This window comes from Bactrocera dorsalis, chromosome 2 (genome assembly GCF_023373825.1).
Source record: "Bactrocera dorsalis isolate Fly_Bdor chromosome 2, ASM2337382v1, whole genome shotgun sequence".
Lineage (NCBI taxonomy): Eukaryota > Metazoa > Arthropoda > Insecta > Diptera > Tephritidae > Bactrocera > Bactrocera dorsalis.
In genome coordinates, this window is record NC_064304.1 from 15,689,590 (window position 1) to 15,711,054 (window position 21,465).

The window sequence follows — 21,465 nt, forward strand, 5'->3', positions numbered from 1 at the left end:
CACGCAAAGTCTCCTTTAAAATAAGAGTTCGGGTTGTACATTACAGAATATAGAAAACTATGAACTAATACCAGCCAAGTTAGCCCTAGCCTTCGTTAAACACATAAAAGAAGTTTGCAGTTTTCGGCAGTTATGTATATACTACATATAGAGCTTATATGGACCAAAGAATACCTCATCGGACAGTTGGTTTGTGCGATTTTAGTGTCGAAGCAACGTTTTGTTAGTGTTTTGCTAAATTACATGCAAGCACCGAAGATTGTGAACCCATTAAACTTCCAAAATATGCTGTTATGGACTAAAACATCATCGGCGAATTGCCGTATTATTTCAGATGAATGTAGGCTGAAAATGTTTGAAATAGTTGACAATCTAAACTTAGCAAACAATGCTCTGGGAAAAATGGGTGTTGCGCCAACTCGAACTTGGGACACATCGTCTTAAAACAATGAAAACGATGACTTCACTTCGAATTTCAACCCTATACTCCAGATTTTGCCCTCAGCGACATTTTTTGTCCTCAGATCTCAAGAAAATACACGCTGAAAAGTAAGTTAGCGACAACGTAGAAACAATTTACGAAACTTAGGCTTATTTTCAAGCAAAAGGCGTACGTTAACAACAAAAAGGTTATCGAACGTTGAAATATCGCTATAATTTTGGGAAAAAAATGGGGTTTTGTTTCCAATGCTACGAAATTTTCAATTATTTTTGGACATGAATAAAATCTCCATAACATGAAGCTAGTAATTCTACCAAATGTAATTGTTTTAAAGAACTAAGATCTCACTGAAAGTGATATATGTATGTAAGTCAAATGTCAAAATGACAGTTCTTCGCCATTTTTGTTTAAATATTAAGGCTTTACATGAGTTTCACGCCTTCAAAAATAATTATTTGTTCATTGTTTTATTAGATCCAAATAATCTCTAATATATTGCTCCGAATACTCAAGTTGATCTGAGTAATAGTTTTGGAGATAAAGCCTTGAAATGTTGCGCGCTCGAAATTAGCTAAATAGTATCTTAAAACTTTACAAGCGTTTTTTCTCGAAACTGTGTTTTCAAAGTTGGTTGTCAAGATTTCCGATTTTAATGAAATTATACACAGGTCTTCGAGGTATAAATTACGAGGTCTGGAACGAAGGAGGCACTACTTGAGGACGTCGAAAAATCTACGCTCGCTCTGGGACTGAAGAGTTCGACCATGAATTACCTGAGCGGTCGGTCGTCAATCATCCGTACTATTTCGAGGTAAAAACTCAAAACTGAGTAGAATTAAGCAAGGGGTTCCGCACTGCAGTGCCCTCTCCTCGTTATTGCTTAACTTCTACATATCGACGCTCCCGCAACCACCAGAGGAAAACCATGCCTTTAATTTGTATTATCAAACTGGAAAAACTCTATTATAGGACTTGTTTTCTAACAAAATTTTAAGAAAAAAAAGCAAAATCAAGCAAAAGGAGCAACGACGAATCATTTTTTATACGACAAATATTTTAAACCGAACTTTAAAATAATAAGTTTTATACAGCATTCTGAAACAACTATGTAAGTATCTGATTTCATTAACCCACTTCAGATTAAGCGTCGCTTTATGTACAGTTAGCAAATGAAAATTGATGGACGGGGAATTTTCTAACGTTAAACATTTATTATAGATTATGTGGCGACTTAGCCACACCCTTATAACCTCCTAATCATCCTTGTTACAAGAAAATACATTAGGAAATAACTCAATTTTACGACATTTTCCCACGCAAAATTTTACGACGGCCCGCAAGTTTAACCTTCCTCAAATTGCTACGAAGTCGAGCGGAACGACTTTGAATGAGTCCATGCAAGAGCGGCGCCCGCATGCAAAGCAAGAAAACCTTGCAACTGTTGACCAATCTGAAGAACGAATACACATTTTTTAGACAAAAGAAAGAGCAGAGGGGTTTGTACACATTTTGAAATCATACCGCATTCATGGATAAATATTCTACTTGTGCTCGTAGAAATAAAAACGAACGAACCAAATCGTCAAAAATAGCTTCGGCTTGTCTTTTAGTGTCTAAATTTTGAAAAACAAAAATTTATGTTATTTTCCGTTTAATCAAAAACATTTCAATTCTTTAATTTCCGTTATTTTCAGCTTCATAAGCCAGTATAACTGTAAAAAATGAATATGGAATCATTGAAGATGCGCAGCTTGCCGAAGATTCCAGTGTCAAAGCAGAATTCGGTAGCAAGCGCCAAGAAAACAGCGGTGAGTAACGGTCAGCGGGAAGGTATTCACTGCATGTACCCTTTGATGAGTGAAGGAATGCTAACTTGGGCGCTGTTTTACAGTTAATTTTTGGCATGAAGTTTGTAATACGCATAAGAAAACGTCGGAAAACATTTAAAGTATATCCAAAAATAATCACCGTGACGAGTTGAGTCGGTTTAGTCTGGTCCGTCTGTCTGCATATAAGCGAACTATTGCCTCACTTTTTAAGATATCGAACTGAAATCTGGCACACGTTTTTTTCTCCCCAAAAAACTGCTTAGACGGAACCGACGTTATCAGACTACTATGGGATATAGCTGCCATACAAAGTGATTGGTAATAAAACAAATCATTGCAAGAAAAACTATTTTATTTGACAGGATATCTTCACGTACTTTAGCGCGAATTATTTTCCAAGACAATACTACAATCTCCGAATATATAATATATTGTTCAGATCGGATCACGATAGCACATAACTGTCATACAAACTAACCGATCAAAAGATAAAGATAAAGATCAAGATACAGATTTTTTGATATCCTTTATGCTATGGGAAATGCTCCTGTGAAGCGCCTTGCAGCTTCGGTGCTGCCGAAGATAACGTTTTTTCTTGTTCTTGCTATAGCCAGAAGCAAAACCCACTTACCTTAATTATTGAAGACTCGACTAATTTTCTTTATTTTTTTGCGATTAGCATCAAGCACAATCAGCAAGTTCCAATGGTGCTTCGTTATTGTTTTTGTTGCATTTTATATATTTTTGCGCCAAAGGAAATTATTTCGCGTAACAAATTTTATGTAAAATTCTTATTCTTTAATACTGAAAAAAAGCATAAAATTTCAATTAGTTGGCAAGCTTCTTACGCTTTTGTTTGTAAAATATTCTTAGGAATATGCAATAAGGTTAACGATGTCTTATGTGAAACTTGCTAATAAAAATATTATATTTTTACAAGGACAAAAAGTTTAGTGAGGACGAGTCCAAAACAATAACTGAGCTTAAAAAGCTTTACTTGGAAACCATTAAGCTGGACGTGGATTTGCAAAAAGAGATTTATAATATGGAAAAAGCATTTGAGGTTAAGCATAACGCAATTTTCGAAAAGCGCGCCAAGCTGCTCGAGTAAGTTTCATTTAGTAATAGTTAAATTAAAAAAAAAATTGGCATTTACCGTTAACCTTATTGCCTACGCTTTCAGTGATTATCGCAAGCAGGCACAAGAGGATACCAACACTGAGAGCAATTTGTCAAACTTTTGGTTACGTGTACTCAAGGCATCCTATACGGAGTTTATAAGCAAAAAGGATGAAAAAATACTAACGGTATGTGGCCTATACGGATCTGTGGAAGTTGATTGTTGTATTTTTAGTATCTTGCTTGTTGAACTGCAGCATCTCACCGATATACGATCGACATTGTGCAACGACCCGATAGTTATGTTCATTATTGAATTTCATTTCGAACCGAATGAATTTTTTTCGAATACTATTTTAACGAAAACATACTTTTTGAACTGTCTGCCCGACGTGGATGATCCACTATCGTATGATGGTGCTGAAATTTATAAATGTGAAGGTTGTAAAATCGATTGGAAGCAAAACAATAGCGAAAAGGATAAAAAATGTAAGCATAAAATTCAAATAATATTTTTTTTAACTTCGAAATCAAACAAACGAAATAAATTTGCAGCATACACTTCGTTTTTCGACTTCTTCAGTCCGCCGACACTGCCCGAAGACACGGAGGATCCAAACTATTGCGATATAAATGCAAGTAATTCATATAATTATAACAGTTATATAATTCAACTAGCTTGCATGACTAGGCTATTTTGCAAAATGATTTTGAGCTCGGCTTCTATCTGAAGGAGCGCGTAATTCCAAAGGCTGTGATGTTTTTCACCGGTGAAATTGCCGATTGTCAAAGTTCGGACTCCGAGTCCGAGGATACGGACGATGAGGATGACGACGACGACGACGATGATGATGAGGAGGAATCGTCCAATAATGAGGCGAATGAGGACTAAGCTTATTATTTCCTATATTTATTCAATTATTATTATCACTATCTTTTTAAACATTGTGAAAACTATCTCTCCGCTGTATATGTATGTATGTATATATACTTTCAAAATAATATTTCTGAATAAAATTTATGTCAACAAGTTTCATATGCGTCCTTATTAACTATGTTAAGAGAAATATACATATACTTATATGTATGTATGTATGTATGTAGTATTTTGTGTGCATATTAGTTTAGCATAAATATTACAGCACCAAGGGTATAAACGTACTTTAGAATTAATCTAGTGTCGGTACATCCGGGTCGTTAGTCTCAATAAGATGATCGGCTATGATTTGGCATTCAGGTTTTCCAGCTTTGAAGCGTTTAACGCCCTCACGCGTTACGCTGGTACCACTCAGATCCAGATATATGAGCTCAGGTGAGCATTGCACGAGATGATGCAGTGAGATGTCGGTGACTTTTTTATAATTTCTTACACTAAGTCTTACAAAGCTATTTTCGCTCGGACGATTGCCAATACGAATCCAAATTACTCCAGGCTCCACTGGATTTTGCGGTCTTCCAAAGCAACAAATTCCACGATCTGAAATGGGATATTGGCGACAGCATGGGTGATGACTGAAGTGCGGTACTTGCCCTGACCCAGAGCTCGACCTGCTAGCTTCACGTCCGCCCAATGGATTGATTATATTCCAAAATAATGGATGTTGTATCATTTGATCGATTTGATTATCCGATATAGGCGGTGGACGCACATGCCGTATACTAGGACGGCGGTTTACAAAATCTAAGAATATAACTTGATCTGGACGTGGTAAAAATCGGCTGCGTGATGGTACATTGCCGGCCGGTTCTGGCGCGTTGTTGTTGTCTGTTGGATTGTCTAGCGCTAAGCGCGAAGGTGATGCAAAAGGTGAATTCATTGCAGATGAAGGCGATGATGATGATGTAGAAGACGAAGAGGATGATGTAGAGGGTTGTGGGCTAGAACAAGTCGGTTGTTCCGGGGTTGTATCTTCACGTTCCTCTTGTCCGGCTGTATTTGAATTTGCCTCCACAGTTATGGAATTAATAGGTGAATTACTGTCTTCGCGTGAAGCTGATGCCTTCGATGTGGACGGTTGACAATCCTTACTATCAGAATCTTTATTTTTATTTTTTGTTGATAAGCTAGTTTTTGCATCGTTGGCACGCATATTTAAGGGACACTCCAGTAGTAATTCTTTTAATGTTAGCACCACATTAAAACATTGAACATCTGAATCTGTTATAGGTGTAAAACGCAAATCCAAGTACTGAAAATTTCAGGCAATATTTAGTTGATAATAACATTGCTCAAATATGTATGTAAGTATGTTTACTTACCTCTAATTTTTTAAAACCAAAACGAGCAGCCATGCTACCATAAGGTATAAAATCACCCAAACGCGGACAACCTTTGAGGCTAAGCCAACGCAGTGAAGGTATTTTGGATATCATCATGATGTAATAAGGTTCAAACCAACTGCAGAATTCAATACCAAGTTCCTTTAAGGTGAGAATGAATAAAGACCTGAATTCATCGTAATATAGTGTACATACCTCCAAATTCACTAGATGTGTGTGAATACCAGAAAAAACCGTTTGTTCTTCTGGTGGTTTACAGATATTACAATCTTTAAAAACTAACCGCTTTAAAGTTTTCGGAAAATTCACAATTCGTACCTACAAAGAAACGAATAAGAAATGTTAGCGCACAATAACAATTAATAACAACAAAATATCGTTAACTTCGATCGCACTTCACAAATAAAAATCCATGGCAGCTACATATGTGCTACAGTGGTCCGAACTGAACAATTTATTCCGAGATTGTGAGTTACCTTGAACAATAGCACAAAATAACTTTTTTTGTATATTCAGTTTGTAAAGAAGATATGTATATACTAAAGTGATCCGATATATGCGGATCCAAGAAATTAGCAGCTCCTCGGGCAGAAAAGTGTACAAATATTCAGATTGGTACATCAAAAACTAAAGGACGAAGGACTAGTTCGCGTATATACAGAGAGACGGACAGAAAGACAGGCTACATCAACTCAGTTCGTCAAGTTGATCTTTTATGTTTATATGTTTTGTGTGGTCTCTGATGTATCCTTCTGGGAGTTACAAACTTCGTGGGAAACTTAATATACCCTGTACCCCGTATAATTACTTACATTCCTAAGATCTACTGTAACACCACGCAATTCCAAAATACTTAATTGTGTACTTCGCAAAGCGAAAGTGTCTGCCAACGTTTTGTTAAACTTTATTATTTCCGCACTTGTATATTTTCTAGATGGACCTCTCAATTTTATGCTTGTAGTCCCTTGATGTGTACGTTCCATTACAAATTCAAGTATACCTAATGGTAATAGTTTTTGACTGAGATCTATATGATGCCAAAATCGTCGGTCCATCAATAAAGTATAGAAACGATTGCAGCAGCTGAAATGATATAGAAACCGATGTACGTACAAACATATGCATGTCATAAATAAGAAACCGGCATACTTACTGCATAAGTACGTAATACGACCAGGAGTCTAAATTTTTAAATATTTCGTAAAGAAGCTCGTCCGGAAAGTCTGTGATACCAACTCTGTTAGATTCAACAACACCGCGCACCTTTGCAGCAGGTATATACTCCGCCACGGCTCCATAATTCGTATTAGATACAGTGTCACCGTTCTGTTGTTCAACGTCATCCGTATGGCGACGTTTTCGTTGTATTCTTTGCTCAGGGAGATCATTTTGCAGTTCTGGTGTTTTTTCCTCAGTCCCGGAATCCATTTTCTACAATATTTTCTGCAACTTTGTTGGAAGGCACCAACTATTTAGTTTACCATTTAAAAACAATTGGAGATGTGTGCAAGATGGTATTATGGAATTATCGGTACAAATATGGAACAAATTTAGGGTGATCACACACTGAATAGTAATATATGACCAACCAGAATTACAACTCCAGATACAGGGCTTCATATTTTTACGAAAAATTAATCTTAAAACCAAATAGAATTAATAATCTAAAACATAAATTCAGCAAATATGACACCATACTTTGGTAGTTTATTTATCTTCACTATATTTTATTCATAGTTAATATGTACTACCTTTTCCAATAGGCAATACGAAAAAAATTACAATTACATTTAATTTTATATATTTATGTTCAAAAAAGTACATAATATGTAACTTTGCTTAGTATTTGCTAGTAAGGCTAAAAATATGTTAAAAAGTTTTCTTAAAAAGTAATGGTACGTTAATATCGATTGATTTGAACTTCTATATTCGATTAATTTTGTAACACGATATAACTTTTACATCTTTTGCCTGTAATCAGTCGCATGCAATGATTTAACAGCTGTTTGTTTCTAATAATTTAGTGAAAATTGTGGCTTCGTACTTTCTTCAAAAAAAAGTGGATTATATTTCTAACATAAAATATAAACAATAATGTTCCTGCGTCAAATATATAATTATGCTAACCTACGAGCGAGCTTTCATGCTTTGCAACGAGCAGCCTCTTCAACTGGCAATACAGGCACAGCGTCTGCAACTTTACTTTATAATCGAGATCCACAACCACGATTCACCGATCCTGAGACACAAAAGCTGCTGCAGTCCATGACACAACTACAGCTCGAAAAAATTTTTCAGAAGACAACAGTGCCAGACAACTCGGTGGACTACAAACTCATGACGATGGACATGCTTGAAGATGAGTTTCGTAAGAGTATTGAACGTGCGAAAAACCGTTTGCAAATGCCCCCTGTCGTACAAATGAAGAAGGATGAACGGCGAATCATATCCAACGATAGTGCGTTAAGCGGGTTCTCAGACACAAAATACGTTATTACAGATATAACATACGGATTACGACAAACAGAACGAAAAGTTGTTGTTCGCCAAACCGACGGCACGCTAGAGCACGCTCCAATGGAGATAACTAAACGAATGCATCAATTATATTTTCCACTTACTGGACGTAGTATTCGTACTCCACGTATGTTTGCAGATGAGCATTTACAACGTTGTTTGGATGAACAAAAATATTTATTCATTTTGAATCGTATGGTAGTGCAATTTGACCCCTTCGAACCCGAATTCCACACAATTAGCAGCCGCGTATATCAACACATCAACGAAACCAAGCAATTTGATATCTTACGTTCTACCAGACATTTTGGTCCAATGACATTCTTCTTTGCTTGGCATCGTTGCATTGATGATTTGCTTTACGATATGGTGAGACGGGATTATCTGCAAAACGCAGCCGAACTCATTGCACTCTTATATAAGTTACACGATATGGAACCGAATTATAAAAATATTTTGAAACAAATTGATGAAATTAAGCCTAAAGAAGATTTGGCATTGAAGGAGCTTGAAAAGGCACTGAAACGTGCGTCGAGTGACGTTAAAGAGGATATACAATCGGCTATTGGCAAAACACAAGTTGATTTTGAACTGGATGACTTGTGCTTACCCTTCATAGAAGATTACATTAGTAAACATGCTCTTAAGAAAGTTCAGTTAGAATTAGCAACACAAACAATTAAGGAAATCAATGCCGAGAAACGCCAGTTGTTTGAAGGTATTAGCAAAGCGCATGGCGTAGCCTAGTTGTAAAATATTTATTAATTTGTTAGGCTGAATTGATTGTACATTTCTAATAAAATCTTATAAGAAATGAAGAAAAGTAAAACAAAAAATGTTTAAGTTATAGATAAAGCGTCATTCTGATTTTATTTAATAAATACCTATTATTATCAATAAATTATTTGGAATTAAATATCATAGCCTAGCATATCATAGTTGATGTCTAGTTTATTTCCATCCGCTAAAACTTTTAGTCACCAATTATCTATTACTTCAACTTTTCTATCCTTTTACTAAATTTTTTTACACATCTTTTACGGTGTTTTGCAAATATAGACACATTTAAACATTTAAGTAAACAAATATGACAGCGCAATTTTTTCCGAAAATACAGTCGTAAATGTTGTTTGTTTCTAATGCTTAAAATATGTTTTCGGCGAAGTATACCATTTTTTGATTGACTTAATTTTTTTTGCAAAAACGGTAATCGCCAGAACATTGGCAAGCACGTTTTTTGTACTGTTGAGTGATGTAGCAGCTCCTTCCTTTTTCTAAACTTCTGTTTGCAGCCTAAACACCGGTAGGTAGGCAAACCCAAGTGTTCTTTAATATGATCATATAAATCAATTTTTGATTTCACAATTACTCCACATGAATATAACGGGCATTGTTTAAAAAGTCGCTTCATATTTTTCTTTGTTGCTTTGTTGGCACATTTATGCATTATCAAAAGATTTGCATGTTCAAAATTTTGGCCGCAAAGTTCACAAAGCGCCGGCGGACCCCAATGTGCTGCCATATGTGATAGTGTTTGTTTTGAATTGGAACAAATTTCCCCACACTTTATGCATTCTTTTTTGTTATTCCTGTAGAGATAAGTATTTTTTTCCACAAAATCTAAAAATAAGTGATATTCATCGATTTCGCATTCCTCCAGTGGATCACTATCCATTACCATTATTTCACTGTTTATGTCATTTTCAATATCACATTGGATGCCTATATCTTGTTGGTTAAAAAACTGAATGGTCTGCTGTTCACGATTTCGTAGTGGGTTACGGCTATCGGTCTGAATAGATTTATGAGCAATATCGACTTCTACCATAACGCCTGCATCTTTGGTTTTATGAAAAATATGAAAAACGCCACTTTGAGGTTTTTCCTGTATATTAATATTGTCGGACGAGAGTATCAATGTTTGTGGCAATAATATTTCCTCTTCTTCTGCCATTTGACGTGTTACAAACCTTGTTTCTACGACAATCATGTCCGGAATCTCGGTCACATACATCTTTAAGGAAAATTTTTCAACAATAAATATTTTATTAATTTTATATCATTACCTGATGAGCTACTAATGGCTTTTGGGGTTGAATGAAGTTTTCAATATTTACAAGAACAGCAGTATCCATGTTAAAGCTTTTGTTTGTAGCGCTTATAAATCGTGAACACCAATAGAGTGTATTTTAATACCTCATATCACAAAACAATACATTTATAAATAAAGTATGTGTTTTATTACAATAGCGTTTCAAATTATAAAAGTTTATTTGAAATATCATTTATTTTGTAACCACATTGATAAACAAAAACACTTGTAACTTTTTGATTTTTTGGTTTTTGCCGTAATATTGATCTGTCAAAAATGTTTACATATTTTCTTGTGGGTTCACAATCCGTTTGCCGCAGGGTTGCTGTATTTCAAATAATTGTTTGAGTTCAAATTTCTTAGCAATAAACTGGAAAGTATTCAAAATTTTAGAGTATTAACTTGAGAATAATAAATTTTACCCCTACCTTACATCAGTATTATGAGTTTGATTAATATTTTACAATTTATAAGTTTAACAATACAATCGCATGTTACATAAGAACCTTTATGACTGATTCATAAAAAACTTTTGTTTCGTTTAACGTCTGACATCTACTTACGAAGAAAAGTTCGATGTATGCCTTTGTATAAGTACGGTTATATCGAAGCGAAACGAAATAAGCACCAACAAAACCAATTACCAAGAGTTGCCATTTTCTAGAGAGAAAAGCTGAACCCAAAGTCTTCATTGCAGGGTACGCTCCGTATTCTTTGTATTGTTTTTTTAATATGACTGTCACAGTCGATCAAAGTTGTATGTGAATGGGCCTTTAGTTGAATAATAATGACTTACCAAACACGGAATGTAAAGTGAACACAGCCAAAATGCTTCATGTGGTTTTTTCATGTTTTCTTTATACCGAATTTTGTCCAGCCGCATTTTCATTGCTTTGACCAAAACATAAAAACTGTAAATTTTAACTGATATTTTATGGCGAGTTCATCAAAGAAGATTAAAAACAATGAAGAATTCCCTACGGACTGGGATATTGACTACTACCGCGCTGATCATGAAAGTGACGAGCATTGGCAAATGAGACGCCACTTTATGGAGCTGCATAAAGATAAATTCCCGGAAGATCGCCTTGTGTGCCTTGCTGCAGTGTTTACGAATATGGAGTTCATGGGTTGCCGATATCCATCCGAGACCATGCAACTGGTGGCCGAGTTGTCGAAAGAAGTTGTAAAAGATTATAGGAAAAGTCGAGAGACGCGGCTTAAGCGTACTTTTGTAGCAGCTTCAGAAGCAGCTGAAGCACGCGTCAAAGGTAGACGATAAAAAACTACAAATTCAAAATAACGTTTTAGTCTTAAGAATTTATGTGAGTACTTGCTGTCTAGAATATAGTCCAATAAAATGTTATTTTCTTTGTATACCCATAACCATGAACAATTGCAGCTAGGTTGGGTGGACATTCAGGACATCAACAAAATCTTAATCGAAATAATTCTGATAACAGCAAATTATCTGGCATGCATAAGAGTAATAATCTCTTTGAAGGCCTACCGTTCGGAAAATATGTATTGTTTTTAATCGGTGGGCGCAATTGCTTGCGTATGTCTGCACAGCGATGTAATATTGAATATGAAGAAAAGGAAGTCGAAGGCCCAAATAATACAAAGTAGGTTGTAAATTGGTTAGTTTTAAATATTATTTAATCTAAGAAATACCGTTCTTTAGAAAAATTACTGTGTTCTTAAATGGAAAGTTGGTAAGCGATGCATGCGAGGAAAACCTAAAAGCTGCAAAGGCGCAAGTTTTCAACAATGCCTTAGATGTGTTGCAAAATAAATGTTATTCAATAAAGGTAACATACTGCATAACATTATACCGTAATTACGACTGAAAATTCACTTCTTAGCCAAATCCACTGCGCGATACAATAAAAATAAATAAATCCAATAATGAGATCGTTTGTGGAGTTGTCAAACAACAGGCAGACAACGCAGAAGATAAAAAATTAGATGCGTCTAATAAAGGCTATAAAATGATGAAGCTAATGGGCTGGACTGGTGGTGGTTTAGGCTCTAAAACACAAGGCCGTGAAGAGCCAGTAGGCTACTTGCTAAAAAATAATCGCGCAGGTCTCGGGAACGAGTCTTGTAAACTAGATCGCAAATATTTCAGACAGATATTACAGAATTATCTCGAATCCGAAGACATACGTGAACTGCAATTTGAGCCATCTTTCACGAAGGAAGAACGGGCAATGCTCCACGAGTAAGATGTTCTTATAATTTTTCTTCGAAACCTATTTTTATCTTTTTCAACTTTAGAATTGCTGGAAAATTCAATTTAAAGTCAACTAGCCATGGAAAAGATGCAGAACGCCGTCTGGTTATATCTAAGAAGACTATTACCAACGAGCAAATTCTAAGTGAAATTTTATTAAAAAAGAACCCCAGCTATATCGATAAGTATTTTGTACAAGTTCCAGAGGCGAAAGCTCGTTTCTATCCAGAACACACTGAAAAACTAGATTTATATATGTAAAGATTTAGGAAGTTGTAGTTCGTTGCCCTGCACCCTCCCAACCAAAAATAAATATACATATAGAGTAGTTTTTATAATAAAAATGACGAATTATTGAAATTAATTTCTTTTTATTCAAAATGTTCTAAACGAATATTATGTATGTATACAAAGCAAATTGTATTAAAGTTATTACTGTTACTTTTTCACTGCACCCAAACGACTGGGATCCTGACTAGGATAGTGTACTTGTCCTGGTGCACCACCAGTTGGTGGTGGAGGAATAGCGTCCAAAGTCGCGCCGGAGGTAGATGGAATTGGAATATTTGAGTATGGGGCTGCGTAAGCCTGTGAATACATTTGATACGACGACGCAGGTATAAGACTTGGTGGTATTTGATGTAGCTTCATACCAGGAGGTAACACGGTGACCTGTTCTTGCTGAAGATTGAAGAAATCATTCGGATTTGCCACAGGAGTTGGCGGTACGGCAGGCACATCAAAACGTCTATCTGTTTTTGCTAATCCAGTTTGTTTTGCTTGGGAATGTGCCCACTTGATCGTTGATTTACGTCCGTGCAACACTAATTTGTTAAATGTACGCTCAGCTGCTAGTTCGGCTGCTCCACGCTTCGTATACTGAACGAACGCACATTGCTGCCGTGGCACTAAAGCAATAGATCGAATCTCGCCATACTGATAGAAGTGGTCACGTAATTCGGGTTCTGTTATTTCTTCGGGCAAATTACCCACATATAAAGTTGTAATATTTCGATCTTCTGGCGGTTCCAGTGTGGGCAAAGTAGCTGCCCGTTTCATAATTTTTTCAGCAACCGGATCGTTGCGCCCATAATAACGATCTTTTATGTTCTGTTCACAAAGTGGATCATCGGGTTCGTTTGGTTTGTCATGACGATATGGGCACTCTTCGCCACGTTTGCATTCACCTTTGACCCAGAATGAACAGATATGTGGTCTATTGCGTTTATAATATGGAGCAGTGCGTGCAAGTTTTGCCAACATCTCGTTTGCGGCCAATGAACGACCAACCGCACCTGCAGCCTCAGTACCATCACCATCGGCTAAATCGCGATCTATATTCTGTATATAGTATTCCTTGTTTACATCACTCTGCGGAATGGTATCGGCTACTTTAAGTGCGGCATCACGAACTTGTATCGGCAGTCCGTACTCCAAGTCCAGCAGACATGTCTGGCATACATTTTTCAGTCGAGCGCATGTTTGACAAATTTCTGTCTTCTTAAAACGCATACGCGCTCCAGGGCACCATCGAAATATAGTAAAGGGTCGCGTGCAAATCTTACACTCCTTACCAAAACGTTCTTTGATCATACGTACATAAGGATTGTCGCCAAGGCATGTCTGACACAGGATTGGAAATTCTGCATCTTCCCAATTCTGCCTGTTGTAGGTATTTGTTGTTTTTGACATAGCCATTTTGGATGTTTATTTTTCGATGTATAATCACGGAGATAAAAGTAATTAATGTATATTTTACTGGAAAAGCGAAATATTTATACCATGGAAAAAATTTTATCAACACGATGCACAAAGCAAATGAAAAAATGTATGAAGTACTGTGTGAAATGAAATGCCAAACTACACAGCTTTTAATGCTGCCATATTTAGCGATATTATTTTGTACATTTCGTAAGGATAATTGCCTTTAAGTGGCAACAAATGTCACAACATTATGTAGGTTATGGCTTCAACTTTCTGCCGGCCGCGCTTCAAAAAAATAACCCTCATCGATCGAACACCGGGGTATTCATAGTTCTTTTGTGTCGAACTACTTTCTGCACTGGCGGCCTTCGGCCGCGCTTCAAAAAAATAACCCTCATCGATCGAACACCGGGGTATTCATAGTTCCTTTGTGTCGAACTACTTTCTGCACTGGCGGCCTTCGGCCGCGCTTCAAAAAAATAACCCTCATCGATCGAACACCGGGGTATTCATAGTTCCTTTGTGTCGGACTACTTTCTGCACTGGCGGCCTTCGGCCGCGCTTCAAAAAAAATAACCCTCATCGATCGAACACCTATTTTAATCAAAAAGAGAGAAAAACTGAAAAACTTTCCATTCTATAATACGTTTTTTTCTATTTAATATATAATATACACATTTTTGATTATATTTTCAGGACACAAAGTATGGCAACACTGCTATTTGTCATAAATGTAAACACGCAAATCACTTGAAACTTTGAATGTGCAAAATAATTTTTAAAGAATATTTATTTTCTTAAAAAATATACAATTAGTGTAAATTTTTGATAAATACGAATGTGTACAGTGTAATTAAATATATATTAATTAAAAAATATGTGAAAAGTGGGTTAAACATAGTGAAATAACGAGCATTGTTTTTAGAAATTTTTGAACTTTAAAGTGAAATATCTCGGAAACTATGCGTCTGAGGACGGTATATGTGTGTACATTTTTTAATGCTGAGGACCTCCTCTATCCATCCGTACCATCAAATCGCGGCGCCGGAAAAATCGTAATATTGCCCTTCACCGCAATAGTGGCTACTTTTTGGGTTGTGAACTCTTATATAATTGTCAAATGTTGAAAACAGGTGTTTACAAGATTGGCCGATCCAATCCAGGGATGGCAGATTCCCTATAAATCTATCAAAGCATCGAAAATATCTGAAACAACTAGTTTTCAATATGTTCACAAAACTTTTTTAGGGACTGTTTTTATCAGCATGAATTTTACTTGACACACTTTTACTATATATATATATATCCGTTACTGTAGCCGCCATCTATAAATTCTAACTTTTATTAATATACATCGAAAATAGCCATTTGTTCAGGAGAAACCGTCTTAGTAAGCTTGTATCTAATGTTGCATGCTTGCTATATTGTGAACGTGTTTTAAAATTCGATCACATGGTAATCCTCTAAATAAATTTCATCTGGCATCACCGTTCGTAGATGTCAAAGTAAAGACGCGAATTTTACAAAAATATAAAATCTAAAAACATCTGCTCCGAATAACATTTATGTAAAAATTTTGTAAACAAGTTGGAGAAATGACAGAAGTTCCACAAACTAAACGATATCGTCGCGAGGAAAATGAAAACAATTCAGATAATGACGAAGACGATGCATATGTACCTTATGTTCCTGTTAAAGAGCGTAAAAAACAGCAGTTAATGAAACTTGGTAGAATTGTACAACTCGCCTCAGAAGCATCAACACAACCGAAATCCTCCAGTGAAAATGAAGGTGACGAAGAGTCCCAAGGTGCTAATGAAGCCGAGTTATGGGGGCGTAAGTATAATATCAGTTTACTGGATCAACATACGGAATTAAAAAAGATCGCTGAGGCAAAGAAGATAAGCGCTGTGGAAAAACAGCTTAAGGAAGAGGAGAAGATTTTGGAAAGTGTGACACAACAAAAAGCTTTAATGGGTGTTGCTGAATTGGCCAAAGGTATTCAGTATGAAGACCCTATCAAAACTAGTTGGCGTCCACCACGTTATCTGGTGGTTATGACAGAAGAGCGTCGCAATGCAATACGAAAACGTTTAAGAATACTTGTTGAAGGCGATGATGTAGCACCACCCATACGCAGCTTTCGTGAAATGAAATTTCCTAAAGGCATACTAAACGGGTTGTCCGCAAAGGGCATTAAAAAGCCGACGCCAATTCAAGTTCAAGGTATACCGGCAGTACTCTCTGGTCGCGATTTAATTGGTATCGCTTTTACTGGCTCGGGAAAGACACTAGTTTTTGTGTTACCTATTATAATGTTTGCATTAGAGCAAGAATATCGACTACCTTTCGAAAGAAATGAGGGTCCTTATGGGCTTATAATTTGTCCTTCTCGCGAATTGGCGAAACAAACGTACGATATTATTATGGTAAGTCCATACGATTGTCTATAACGAAATGAATACTAATTTATATTTTGAAATAATATTGCAGCACTACAGTAAACACTTACAACAATGTGGTATGCCTGAAATACGTGCTTGTTTGGCGATTGGCGGGTTACCAGTTTCAAGCGCAATGGAAGTTATACAAAGAGGAGTGCACATCATGGTTGCTACACCAGGTCGTCTAATGGACATGCTGGAAAAGAAAATGGCCACTTTAGATATATGCCGTTATTTATGTATGGATGAAGCTGATCGTATGATAGACATGGGTTTCGAAGAAGACGTACGTACTATATTTTCTTTCTTCCGTGGACAACGTCAAACACTACTCTTCTCCGCTACTATGCCGAAGAAAATACAAAACTTCGCCCGCTCAGCTTTAGTAAAACCGGTAACTATTAATGTGGGACGTGCCGGTGCGGCATCGATGAATGTTACACAGGAAGTGGAATATGTTAAGCAAGAGGCGAAAGTGGTACACCTTCTAGATTGTCTGCAGAAAACTGCACCCCCAGTACTTATATTCGCTGAGAAGAAACAGGATGTCGATTGCATACATGAATATCTGCTACTCAAAGGTAATTTTGAATAATTTTTTGCTATTTTATATGATAGTAAACTATACAATAATAATCGGTATTTTTAGGCGTTGAAGCTGTAGCAATTCATGGTGGTAAGGATCAAGAAGAACGTTCACGTGCAGTCGAAGCTTACCGTGAGGGTAAAAAGGACGTGCTGGTTGCTACCGATGTTGCCTCAAAAGGTTTGGATTTCCCGAATGTGCAACATGTCATCAACTATGATATGCCTGACGATGTAGAAAACTATGTGCATCGCATTGGTCGTACAGGACGTTCGAATACGAAAGGACTTGCCACCACATTCATCAATAAAACTGCCGAACAATCTGTGTTGTTGGATTTGAAACATCTATTAATCGAAGCTAAGCAAAAAGTACCCGAATTTCTCAATGAGCTGTGCCCAGAGGCAGAAAACTACTTGGATCTCGGCGATTCACATGGCTGCAGCTATTGTGGTGGCTTGGGTCATCGTATCACTGAATGTCCAAAGCTAGAAGCTGTGCAAAGCAAACAAGCTTCAAATATTGGACGCAGGGATTATTTATCAAATACTGCTGCGGATTATTAAGTTCACACAGTGGCTCGGTTTGGAACTGATGATTTCATAAATGTTAACTTTTATATACAATTTTGACTATTAAATTTATTATATAAATATAGTGTATGTAAGTTACGCGATTATAGCCGAGTCAACAACAGCGCGCCAGTCGTTTCTTCTCTTCGCTACGTGGCGCCAATTGGATATTCCAAGCGAAGCCAGGTCCTTCTCCACTTGGTCCTTCCAACGGAGTGGAGGTCTTCCTCTTCCTCTGCTTCCCCCGGCGGGTACAGCGTCGAATACTTTCAGAGCTGGAGTGTTTTCGTCCATTCGGACAACATGACCTAGCCAGCGTAGCCGCTGTCTTTTAATTCGCTGAACTATGTCAATGTCGTCGTATATCTCGTACAGCTCATCGTTCCATCGAATGCGATATTCGCCGTGGCCAACGCGCAAAGGACCATAAATCTTTCGCAGAACTTTTCTCTCGAAAACTCGCAACGTCGACTCATCTGTTGTTGACATCGTCCAGGCCTCTGCACCATATAGCAGGACGGGAATTATGAGTGACTTATAGAGTTTGGTTTTTGTCTGTCGAGAGAGGACTTTGCTTCTCAATTGCCTACTCAGTCCGAAGTAGCACCTGTTGGCAAGAGTTATCCTGCGTTGGATTTCAAAGCTGACATTGTTGGTGGTGTTTACGCTGGTTCCAAGATAGACGAAATTATCTACAACTTCAAAGTTATGACTGTCAACAGTGACGTGAGTGCCAAGTCGCGAGTGCGACGACTGTTTGTTTGATGACAGGAGATATTTCGTCTTGCCCTCGTTCACTGCGATAGGGAGTCGCCTTGTCTGAAACCTCGTTTGGTATCGAACGGCTCGGAGAGGTCCTTCCCGATCCTGACGGAGCTTTTGGTCCCGCTCAATGTCAGTTTACACAGCCGTATTAGTTTTGCGGGGATACCAAATTCAGACATTGCGGCATAAAGGCAGCTCCTTTTCGTACTGTCGAAAGCAGCTTTAAAATCGACGAAGAGGTGATGTGTGTCGATTCTCCTTTCACGGGTCTTTTCCAAGATTTGGCGCATGGTGAATATCTGGTCGGTTGTTGATTTACCAGGTCTGAAGCCACACTGATAAGGTCCAATCAGTTTGTTGACGGTGGGCTTTAATCTTTCACACAATACGCTCGATAGAACCTTATACGCGATATTAAGGAGGCTAATCCCACGGTAGTTGGCGCAGATTGTGGGGTCTCCTTTTTTATGGATTGGGCATAGCACACTTAAATTCCAATCGTTGGGCATGCTTTCGTCCGACCATATTTTACAAAGAAGCTGATGCATGCTCCTTATCAGTTCTTCTCCGCCGTGTTTGAATAGCTCGGCTGGCAATCCATCCGCCCCTGCCGCTTTGTTGTTCTTCAGGCGGGTAATTGCTATTCGAACTTCTTCTTGGTCGGGCAATGGAACGTCTTTTCCATCGTCATCGATTGGGGAATCGGGTTCGTCTTCTCCTGGCGTTGTGTGTTCACTGCCATTCAGCAGGCTGGAGAAGTGTTCCCTCCATAATTTAAGTATGCTCTGGGCATCGGTGACTAGATCACCTTGGGGGGTTCTACATGAGTATGCTCCGGTCTTGAAACCTTCTGTAAGCCGCCGCATCTTTTGGTAGAATTTTCGAGCATTACCCCTGTCGGCCAGCTTATCAAGCTCTTCGTACTCACGCATTTCGGCCTCTTTCTTTTTCTGTCTACAAATGCGTCTCGCTTCCCTCTTCAACTCTCGGTATCTATCCCATCCCGCACGTGTTGTGGTCGATCGTAACGTTGCGAGGTAGGCAGCCTGTTTTCTCTCCGCTGCGACACGGCACTCCTCGTCGTACCAGCTGTTCTTTTGCACCTTCCGAAAACAATGGTTTCGGTTGCAGCTGTACGTAAGGAGTTTGAAATGCCGTCCCACAGTTCCCTTATACCGAGTTGTTGACGAGTGCTCTCAGAGAGCAGGAGTGCAAGCCGAGTAGAAAATCGCTCGGCTGTCTCTTGTGATTGCAACTTCTCGACGTCGAACCTTCCTTGTGTTTGTTTGGCGTGCGGTTTTTGCTACACAGAGGCGGGTGCGAATCTTAGCTGCAACAAGATAGTGGTCCGAGTCGATGTTAGGACCTCGGAGCGCACGCACATCTAAAACACTGGAGACGTGTCTTCCGTCTATCACAACATGATCGATCTGGTTGGTAGTTTTTCGATCGGGAGACAGCCAGGTAGCTTGATAGATCTTCTTATGCTGGAATCTAGTACTACAGATAACCATATTTCGGGCCCCGGCGAAGTCGATCAGCCTCAACCCATTTGGGGATGTTTCCTCGTGGAGGCTGAGTTTACCGACCGTAGTGCCAAAGATACCTTCTTTGCCCACCCTGGCGTTGAAGTCGCCAAGCACGATTTTGACATCGTGGCGGGGGCAGCTCTCATAAGCGAGCTCCAAGCGCTCATAAAAGTCATCTTTGGTCACATCGTCCTTCTCTTCCGTCGGGGCGTGGGCGCAAATCAGCGATATGTTGAAGAACCTCGCTTTGATGCGGATTGTGGCTAGACGTTCATTCACCGGAGTGAATGATAGTACTCGGCGACGGAGTCTCTCTCCCACCACGAATCCAACACCAAACTTGCGCTCCTTTATATGGCCACTGTAGTAAATGCCACAAGGACCTACTCGTCTTTGTCCTTGTCCCGTCCATCGCATTTCTTGGACGGCGGTGATGTCAGCCTTTATTTTCACGAGGACATCAACCAGCTGGGCAGCGGCACCTTCCCAATTAAGGGACCGGACATTCCAGGTGCATGCCCTCAATTCGTAGTCCTTATTTCGTTTCCCATGGTCGTCAACAAAAGGGGGGTCTCTCATCCGAGGCTGGTTGTTACTATTCGCTGGGGTGTTGTATTACGTGGCGGGTCCCAAACCCAGCGCACAACCCTATGTAGGGGATATTTCGCCTTCTCACGTTAGCTCGCCTTCAAACGGATGTTCTTAGGCTACCCAGAGGATACTTGGTCAAAGACCGGAAGTCGTGAGCTGCTTGAGTCATATGTAAAAGAATCGTTTCTGGCCACTCCCAAGTGAATGGCGATCAGAGAACTTTCCTCACTTGCGTGAACTTCTACATATGACTCCATCCTCCCAGTGTATGTAAGTGGTACTTATAAATATATTAGCTCATGGCTAATTAACTATATTGCCGGAAATTCCTCTACTATAAAATTATCTATAGGACGTATGGGGCATTCCTGTGTCAAATTGAATTAATTGATAAGAAAGCCGTGTGAATTAAAAACAATTCTTAGAAAACGTCTTTGTTTGTCAACAGATCATGAGTGGTTTACGATTTGGCGGAGGGGAAATATGTATGTTCATAAATACAACAATAATTAATTGAATATATGAAAGTGCATATCAATCCGTAGGAGCATTCGCCGGTTCTCAGAAATTATAAATCATCGCAGCGCAATTGATAAGCGTATTTTGCTCTCGGATGCTGATTTTATGTTATCACCACTAAGTCTCGCCTAAGGCACGAGTGATCTACTAGCGCTAAAAGTTCTCCGCATAAATGAATGAATTTAATTTAAAGCGCGCATTGAACGATTGAGCGAGAGAGGGAGCATAGGTTTAAAACCA

General features: G+C 38.4%; 7 protein-coding genes across 7 annotated transcripts; 4 read left to right on the forward strand and 3 right to left on the reverse strand.

The window, feature by feature from the left end:
• The first annotated feature begins 1,987 nt into the window (after window positions 1-1,987).
• LOC105230404 (nucleosome assembly protein 1-like 1) lies at window positions 1,988-4,420 on the forward strand. The gene is made up of 6 exons (XM_011211157.4): window positions 1,988-2,250; window positions 3,212-3,378; window positions 3,455-3,578; window positions 3,648-3,879; window positions 3,946-4,025; window positions 4,082-4,420. The coding sequence occupies exons 1-6, from the start codon at window positions 2,164-2,166 to the stop codon at window positions 4,280-4,282; spliced, it is 891 nt and encodes a 296-aa protein (XP_011209459.2). The 5' UTR covers window positions 1,988-2,163; the 3' UTR covers window positions 4,283-4,420.
• On the reverse strand, window positions 4,280-7,176 carry LOC105230410 (uncharacterized). The gene is made up of 5 exons (XM_011211170.4): window positions 6,824-7,176; window positions 6,483-6,753; window positions 5,866-5,988; window positions 5,650-5,811; window positions 4,280-5,579 (listed from the first exon to the last, which is right to left on the reverse strand). The coding sequence occupies exons 1-5, from the start codon at window positions 7,096-7,098 to the stop codon at window positions 4,560-4,562; spliced, it is 1,851 nt and encodes a 616-aa protein (XP_011209472.2). The 5' UTR covers window positions 7,099-7,176; the 3' UTR covers window positions 4,280-4,559.
• A 450-nt stretch (window positions 7,177-7,626) lies between these two features.
• Window positions 7,627-9,046, forward strand: LOC105230397 (28S ribosomal protein S22, mitochondrial). Its single transcript, XM_011211145.4, has one exon. The coding sequence runs from the start codon at window positions 7,765-7,767 to the stop codon at window positions 8,932-8,934; it is 1,170 nt and encodes a 389-aa protein (XP_011209447.2). The 5' UTR covers window positions 7,627-7,764; the 3' UTR covers window positions 8,935-9,046.
• LOC105230390 (zinc finger protein 354A) lies at window positions 9,026-10,584 on the reverse strand. The gene is made up of 2 exons (XM_011211131.4): window positions 10,254-10,584; window positions 9,026-10,201 (listed from the first exon to the last, which is right to left on the reverse strand). Exons 1-2 carry the CDS (start codon window positions 10,320-10,322, stop codon window positions 9,179-9,181), a joined length of 1,092 nt encoding a protein of 363 aa, XP_011209433.2. The 5' UTR covers window positions 10,323-10,584; the 3' UTR covers window positions 9,026-9,178.
• A 520-nt stretch (window positions 10,585-11,104) lies between these two features.
• LOC105230431 (NF-kappa-B-repressing factor) lies at window positions 11,105-12,875 on the forward strand. The gene is made up of 5 exons (XM_019992062.3): window positions 11,105-11,550; window positions 11,682-11,904; window positions 11,964-12,090; window positions 12,145-12,503; window positions 12,560-12,875. Exons 1-5 carry the CDS (start codon window positions 11,214-11,216, stop codon window positions 12,774-12,776), a joined length of 1,263 nt encoding a protein of 420 aa, XP_019847621.2. The 5' UTR covers window positions 11,105-11,213; the 3' UTR covers window positions 12,777-12,875.
• On the reverse strand, window positions 12,867-14,352 carry LOC105230381 (pre-mRNA-splicing factor RBM22). The gene has a single exon (XM_011211118.4). The coding sequence runs from the start codon at window positions 14,211-14,213 to the stop codon at window positions 12,954-12,956; it is 1,260 nt and encodes a 419-aa protein (XP_011209420.2). The 5' UTR covers window positions 14,214-14,352; the 3' UTR covers window positions 12,867-12,953.
• A 1,360-nt stretch (window positions 14,353-15,712) lies between these two features.
• On the forward strand, window positions 15,713-17,918 carry LOC105230372 (ATP-dependent RNA helicase abstrakt). Its single transcript, XM_011211109.4, has 3 exons — window positions 15,713-16,648; window positions 16,713-17,244; window positions 17,313-17,918. The coding sequence occupies exons 1-3, from the start codon at window positions 15,815-15,817 to the stop codon at window positions 17,813-17,815; spliced, it is 1,869 nt and encodes a 622-aa protein (XP_011209411.2). The 5' UTR covers window positions 15,713-15,814; the 3' UTR covers window positions 17,816-17,918.
• The last annotated feature ends 3,547 nt before the right edge of the window (window positions 17,919-21,465 follow it).

Excerpts from the sequence above, each read along its gene's own strand:
- LOC105230404 (XM_011211157.4), top strand. The coding sequence starts at position 2,164 with ATGAATATGGAATCATTGAAGATGCGCAGCTTGCCGAAGATTCCAGTG. Across the intron at positions 3,579-3,647 it reads AGGATGAAAAAATACTAACG|CATCTCACCGATATACGATC; the intron begins GTATGTGGCCTA and ends GTTGAACTGCAG. Across the intron at positions 3,880-3,945 it reads TAGCGAAAAGGATAAAAAAT|CATACACTTCGTTTTTCGAC; the intron begins GTAAGCATAAAA and ends ATAAATTTGCAG.
- LOC105230410 (XM_011211170.4), bottom strand. The coding sequence starts at position 7,098 with ATGGATTCCGGGACTGAGGAAAAAACACCAGAACTGCAAAATGATCTC. Across the intron at positions 6,754-6,823 it reads TCGTATTACGTACTTATGCA|CTGCTGCAATCGTTTCTATA; the intron begins GTAAGTATGCCG and ends ATATCATTTCAG. Across the intron at positions 5,812-5,865 it reads CACATCTAGTGAATTTGGAG|GAACTTGGTATTGAATTCTG; the intron begins GTATGTACACTA and ends CTCACCTTAAAG.
- LOC105230397 (XM_011211145.4), top strand. The coding sequence starts at position 7,765 with ATGTTCCTGCGTCAAATATATAATTATGCTAACCTACGAGCGAGCTTT.
- LOC105230390 (XM_011211131.4), bottom strand. The coding sequence starts at position 10,322 with ATGGATACTGCTGTTCTTGTAAATATTGAAAACTTCATTCAACCCCAA. Across the intron at positions 10,202-10,253 it reads AGCCATTAGTAGCTCATCAG|ATGTATGTGACCGAGATTCC; the intron begins GTAATGATATAA and ends TTTTCCTTAAAG.
- LOC105230431 (XM_019992062.3), top strand. The coding sequence starts at position 11,214 with ATGGCGAGTTCATCAAAGAAGATTAAAAACAATGAAGAATTCCCTACG. Across the intron at positions 11,551-11,681 it reads AGCTGAAGCACGCGTCAAAG|CTAGGTTGGGTGGACATTCA; the intron begins GTAGACGATAAA and ends GAACAATTGCAG. Across the intron at positions 11,905-11,963 it reads GAAGGCCCAAATAATACAAA|AAAAATTACTGTGTTCTTAA; the intron begins GTAGGTTGTAAA and ends ACCGTTCTTTAG.
- LOC105230381 (XM_011211118.4), bottom strand. The coding sequence starts at position 14,213 with ATGGCTATGTCAAAAACAACAAATACCTACAACAGGCAGAATTGGGAA.
- LOC105230372 (XM_011211109.4), top strand. The coding sequence starts at position 15,815 with ATGACAGAAGTTCCACAAACTAAACGATATCGTCGCGAGGAAAATGAA. Across the intron at positions 16,649-16,712 it reads AAACGTACGATATTATTATG|CACTACAGTAAACACTTACA; the intron begins GTAAGTCCATAC and ends ATAATATTGCAG. Across the intron at positions 17,245-17,312 it reads TGAATATCTGCTACTCAAAG|GCGTTGAAGCTGTAGCAATT; the intron begins GTAATTTTGAAT and ends CGGTATTTTTAG.